The sequence below is a fragment of the Meleagris gallopavo genome, chromosome 7 (assembly GCF_000146605.3).
Source record: "Meleagris gallopavo isolate NT-WF06-2002-E0010 breed Aviagen turkey brand Nicholas breeding stock chromosome 7, Turkey_5.1, whole genome shotgun sequence".
Classification (NCBI taxonomy): domain Eukaryota; kingdom Metazoa; phylum Chordata; class Aves; order Galliformes; family Phasianidae; genus Meleagris; species Meleagris gallopavo.
In genome coordinates, this window is record NC_015017.2 from 4,537,986 (window position 1) to 4,543,990 (window position 6,005).

The window sequence follows — 6,005 nt, forward strand, 5'->3', positions numbered from 1 at the left end:
TATTTCAAACAAGATCCATTCTTAGTAATTCACAGGTTTGGCAGCACTGCTTTGGAGGCACTTAAGATAACTTTGGAGGGTCCAAAGAGTGCCAGAATTTGATAGAAACAACGGAGTTCAGAGCAAATAACAGAAAATCCCAAAAGCTCAACTAGAGTAATTTCAAGTGCAAGCAACAGTTGTATGGTAGAGGCTTTCTCCCACCAGCAGATTAATTGAAACTATCTAACAGTACTTCTAGCAGTTTACAGCCCCTTAGCACACAGAGAGATCACTACTGATAGCAATAGGATACTTGAGTTTATCTTACATAAGGTAAGAAGAAGGTGACGAATTTAGCCCATGACACATAAAGAAAGAAGCTGACTGTAAGGAGATATGAAACAGCCAAGATGGAAATTTGCCCCTGGTTCCTTGAGGCTTTATTACATCTCACACACATGGCCAAAAAACGCTTTCAGCTGGCTAGTTTGCTACATAGCACTTAAATGTCAAGTAGCAATAGCTCAAATAATGTTAATACTCTACCGCTGCCACTGGGAGGCACGTTAAAACAAGGCATCCCTTGCAGAGCAGCGCGGAGCTCCAGAGCCTCACATTTCCTCGCACATCCCCTCGATTACACACATTCATGCAAAACTAAATGCAGTTAGAAAAGGGACACACTAACAAGCGAGCACAGCCGACTGTCCTTCCCCCTGTGAAGCCAATAAAGCCTGTGCAAAATGCTGTGATCAGCAGCTGCGACACATTTCACACTCAGGCATTTCAGAAAGGGCACATTTAATTAATTGCCAAGGTTTGTCTAAAAGTTTTATCCTAACTGTAAAGTTGCAAACTTTAAAGTAAACAAGGCACAAAGTTAGAAAGAGTGCTTAGAGGGGAAAAAAATTATCACTATAAAATCCATTAAGCTAAAAGATTTAGAACTATTCTTCCAAACCTCACGGCATCTCACATTTCTCTCCCATACATTAGCAGTGTTCATCCTTATTCTTTCTCCTATTATATTTCTTGGCGGTTTCGTTCTCAAAAAAGAGCTCTTTCTCAACAGCTCACCCCCTCGAGGTGTTTCTTTGTCTTATAAAAGATACGAGGCTAAATTTATCAGGCTGCTGATTTTTACTTAAATGAGAAACAGCCTCTGAAATCTGCGGCATCCATCACACCAGCTACTGAACCAGAGTGAGGGTCAGCAGCCTGCTTTATGGAAGGGTTGGAGAGCTGTGTGGTCCCACACTCGATCACGTCTGCTAGAAAATACATGCAGCTGTATTAACCAAGGAGGAAGCATTAGCAGTGAGCAGACACCATATGAACTGCTACGGGCACAACCCCAGCTACATCCACCCAGAAATAAAAGAAATCCCTTGAGATCTGGATGAACAGCTAAATATATAACAAGAATTCTCAGAGACTGTCTGATCTTTCCCTCTCTGATTTTTAGAGACATCTGAGAAGTTCTCAATCTCTTCCACAGAACCAGTACCACGAATTACCTGGTGGCTCCCTAATCCAAACCCAGCTACAACAATTCTCTTCTCTGTAACTCAGCCAAAGAGCGGCAAGCAGATGGAGCAGCTTTAACTCCAAGCAGCACCTTTCCCTGGGGTCTTTCACTCTGCCCAGATACTTGCAAAGAGCACAAAGTGGCTGTCCCTCAGCACAGCTGTACTTACAGTGCCCTCCAGTCCAAATAGGTGGGCACAGCACACAGGTTTGGGTGGATTGGGTCTTCTGCTTATCTGGTGATGAAGAGTTGCACGCAACCCTGTCCACACTACTCTATGTAACTGGGATCTGGTCAGAATGAGTCCCGTTAGCAATTAGAAGAATAGAAAATGGTCACAAACTATATAGTGAAATGCCTCAACCAAAAACAAAACAAAAAAGTCAGAAAAAAGCAGCACTTTTCCTTGCTATAGCTGTCCTCCTCCTGGATAATAACCTTACTGTAAGTACAGGCTGAGCCATGTTTGACAAATCCAGCTCCTACTGGTCTTTACATATGTTGCAGATCCTTCCATTATTTTTACTGGACATTTTGGGGGATGGCATTTGTATTAGTTCTATTTAAAAACTAGGTTTTATTTAAAAATACCCACACCAAACTGAACTCCCTGAAATTTCACCTTCTTCCTAAGGCCCTGAGGCTCACCACATTTAAAACAAGAAGCATTTTAAAGCCCCCAACAAACCCTGTAGGCTTAGAGCTTCTTAATTGAAATGTGCCCATGCTAGATAATTTCTCTTCAGTGAAACAATGTCTAGGGCATATTTATTCAAGAATCAGTGACAAAATGAAGGGTCAATATGGTGCACAAGTATTTCCTCTTGTAAAACCTGAGCCAAAGCCTCATACAATCAAGAGTGCTATAGTGCCTGCATATATGGATAACCCTCTCAATTTATACTTACTTGATAGCCCATTGAAGCCAGGTGGCTGGCTAATCCAGGTATCAGTTTTCTCTGCTCAAGATAAACGCACCCCAATTATTTTCTTGTTGGCATTTAAAATCTTTTGGAATGGGTTTTGTTGTAGCAAGTAATAGGCTGGATCTGGAATCTAGAAGATATTTGGGAAAATTTTCCTTGAGCAAAATTTCAATTGTGTTTCCAGGGAAACATTTTCCAGCCTCCAACACTGCAGAGCAAGAGACTGAGGGCAGGAGGAAAATTCCACAAAAGGCAACACACTACTTTGACCCAGGCAACATTTCAGCTCTGCCAAAGTCTTTGGAGAGCTCCTCTATTAATGCATTGGGACTGATGGCCAAGGTCTATATTAGTTTTCTCACTGCCTGTGCTCCTGCCCCAGCCGGTATTAATTAGGAGATCTGAATTGTGCTAAATCAGTGTGGGCTAATTCAGACAAAAACATCAAATCCCTTTTCTGTGTAACCCTATCCTGAATATGTCCCCATTCCCACACGGTAACAGACCACAAGTAGCAGAACAAGCAAAAGTGAAGAACTGGCACCAGAGTATTTTTCAGGCTCAGTATATTTTCCGAGGAATTCCCCCAAAATGCAAATAATCCATTTGGTCAAAATATCTTCAAACTAAGATGACTAGCTCAGAAAATTCTTTGCAGTTGTATCTATAGATTTTAAGAGGGGAAGTAAGAAGTTAAAGTTTCAAATAGCACTAATTATTTTGAGCCATTTTGATTGTTCAGTCTTTCAGAAATATTAATGTTAAGTCTGGTTGGATTTGATCGTTTCCTTTTCAGACTGAAAAAAGCTAGAACAGTTAAGCTTATCTCTAGGTTAACTAAACGAGCTACACCCATCACATTTTATCATTAGAAAAAGAGGAGTGGCAAGTGCGTAGCAAAGGAGAACAGACGTTAGGGAGGACTTGTTTGTAAGAATGGAGTCTCCTGCTGTAGTACAATCTTTCCATCCCAGCTCCATGAACCTTCTCATCCAGTCGGAGTGACAGGGAGGAAGCAAAGTTTGGAGCAGTTTTCCCTCATTCTTTTACCTTTCATTGCATCAGTTTAGTAATGTGAGCCAGGTTTGGGAAGTGTTGCACTATAGGAATAGGTCTTTGCTACTGGAGAAACTGCACAACCTCCCTTCTCCAGCATATCCTGAAACTCTCAGTTGTAATCCCACCAGGACCACCCTGCAGCCCAAAAGCCACTGCTGTCTTTCCCCACCATGACCAGTCTAGTCCCCTTCCAGCACACAAAGCTTGACAGGCATCCTTGCTTCAATCACAGCTCCTTCCACATACCTGCACCACAAAAACCCCTCCATTTCTGACCTCAGCGGCTCCTCCTCTCATCACACCAGTAAGCTCTGAAGTTGGCATGCTAGGGTCCTAACTCAAGCCCTAAAAGGAAGGTGTCCTAAATTCCTCGCTGCCCTGCAAATTACATCTCCTCATCAGCTGCAAACCTAGTAATATAGCTGGGTCCAACATGTGTATAAACTTGTCCTTAGAACCCTTGAAAATTTGGAAAACACGAGCAGTGCAGTGGAAGATCTTAGATTGGACACCACCTCAACAAGCAGGTGAACCTTCTTCCCAGTGCCAACAGCTGGATTGCACCAAAAGGACAAGCAGCACCACTCATCTAATACAGATCTTACACCATCCAAATAAGGGCTTGAGAAAAGCCAGCAAAGGAAGAAGGAGTACTAGTGATTTCAATGGGCTTTGAAACAAATCCAAAGCATGCTATCCAGCTGCACCTAACACACGTCTTGCAAGCCACGTGTAAAACAAGCCAGCTGGGCAAACACATGGCACCTCTTGCCCTCAGCGCTCCTCGATTGCTGACTTCATGGCTTATGGGAGAAATAGGAGCCTTTCCTATCTTGGTAGGCCTGGACAAGGAATATCCAACTCTTGATGGTCCAGACCCAGAAAGTGCTGACATGATCCAAACTTGCTGCTTGCTACTCCCTGTCCCTCTCCAACCTCCTAAAAATAGCAGTCGTAAGATGTCCGTCAAGGCACGGTGCCTCCTGTCACTTTGCCCTAAGAAAGCTAAAGAACTCACCAAGGGGAGGGGCAGCTTCCTTCTGACACCTAATCCAGGCAATGCCGTCAGCGCTGCCAGATAAATAAGGGGAAGAAAGGCCAGGAAAGCAGGACCACTCTCAGAGACCTCTCAGCTAATCCCTCCGGCCCGTCCGCCGCTCTACTTTTCCAACTCTCAATCATGGTGGGTCCAATGCAAAACTAAATGTTAGCAGAGAGCCAGTGTATTTTACAGGAGTAAATTCAGCTTCTTGTTCGAGATAGTTCTGGGGGGAGGATAGGCCAGAAGATGACAGTTTAGGTTTGCTTGATTTTCCTCCGCAATATTTTTAATACAAGAACGTATCGTAGCTTAATACTTTATGAAACAATGTGCTGTCAAAAGCTAACTTAAACACAAGCTTGAAGTGTGTGATTTATTTTCTATGTTAATGTAAAAAAAAATAAAAAAAAAGCTGCTTGTTTTAACTATTACTTCAAATGGTTTATTAAGTGAGTCTGTACTAATGTAGTAAGTGACCTGGTGGTACATAAACAGCCTATTTGTTAGTTAAAAAAATTTAGGTTGTTATTGCTTCTGGCCACAACTTTGGTGTTCACAGGGATGCAGGTTTTTATAAGAATCCTAAAAACAGGCCTGGGGATGCATTTTTACAGGTTGCTAGTTTGGGTTTCTGTGGCCTAATTACATGAGGCAAGACAGATATGAGAACATTCAGCTACCTTGAGCTATTTGCTTTCTCTCAGTGCATTTTCAGCAGTACTACTTCTCCTTTTTTTCTTTCTCTCTTCCCAACTGCAGTCTTTCACAGCTGACCAAATCAATGGTAAGTGAAACAAAAACTAAACTAACGGGGGCAGGAGGGGGGAACATAATGGCTACCAAAAAGCTAAGCGTTCACCAGTCTTAAGAGCTCTTTTGCCATCTGCATCACTTCTGTGCATCTGTCAGGCCACATTTTTTGCTGTCTTGGAAGATACTCATGGATTGAGCTGGATGCTTTAGAAAACGAGCAGGTTCTCCCCCAGCCCCCCCTTCCTAAGCTATTTTTTGTGATTGATTTCCTTCCAACAGATCGAGTTCTCCAAGGAGCAGCAGGATGGTAAGTTGCAAGACAGCTGATGTGTTTTACATGTATGTGAGTTCAGACAGGAGCTACAGTCTTGAAAGTTTAACCTCTACCAAAAGATGAGCTAGGACTTCATTCACCTGGAATAATCCACACCACTCTTGACCTCAGAGTCGCTGTGCTGACTTAAACTAAACAACAACGTGAACTCAGATTTACACGTAATTTATCTGGGTGCTTATATGCCACTTAAGTTGAGAAGTAGATGAGCTGATGTGTGAAGGGGAAATACAGGGGTGCTACCACTTCTACCTGCTGAACATTTTTCAGCTGAGCTGGCTGCTCATAAGCATGCTGAAAATGCATTTTTTTTTTCTTTTTTCTTAAAGCTATGAGGGACATTGCTATTTCAGCAACTGCTATGAGGCAGTTGAAGACAAA

General features: G+C 42.6%; 1 protein-coding gene and 1 long non-coding RNA gene across 3 annotated transcripts in view; one reads left to right on the forward strand and one right to left on the reverse strand.

Annotated features, from left to right (window-relative positions):
• The window catches only part of LOC116216793, a 37,170-nt gene that overhangs the window by 14,160 nt on the left and 17,005 nt on the right, over window positions 1-6,005 (reverse strand). The gene's annotated exons all lie outside the window — the stretch shown is intronic.
• Window positions 1-6,005, forward strand: part of MYL1 (myosin light chain 1) — an 18,239-nt gene that overhangs the window by 5,224 nt on the left and 7,010 nt on the right. The window contains exons 1-2 of one of the 2 annotated variants that reach the window (XM_010713312.3): window positions 4,592-4,678; window positions 5,297-5,321. In XM_010713312.3, coding sequence (XP_010711614.1) covers window positions 4,676-4,678; window positions 5,297-5,321 — 28 coding nt within the window. In that variant the 5' untranslated portion in view covers window positions 4,592-4,675. 2 annotated transcript variants of the gene reach the window in all.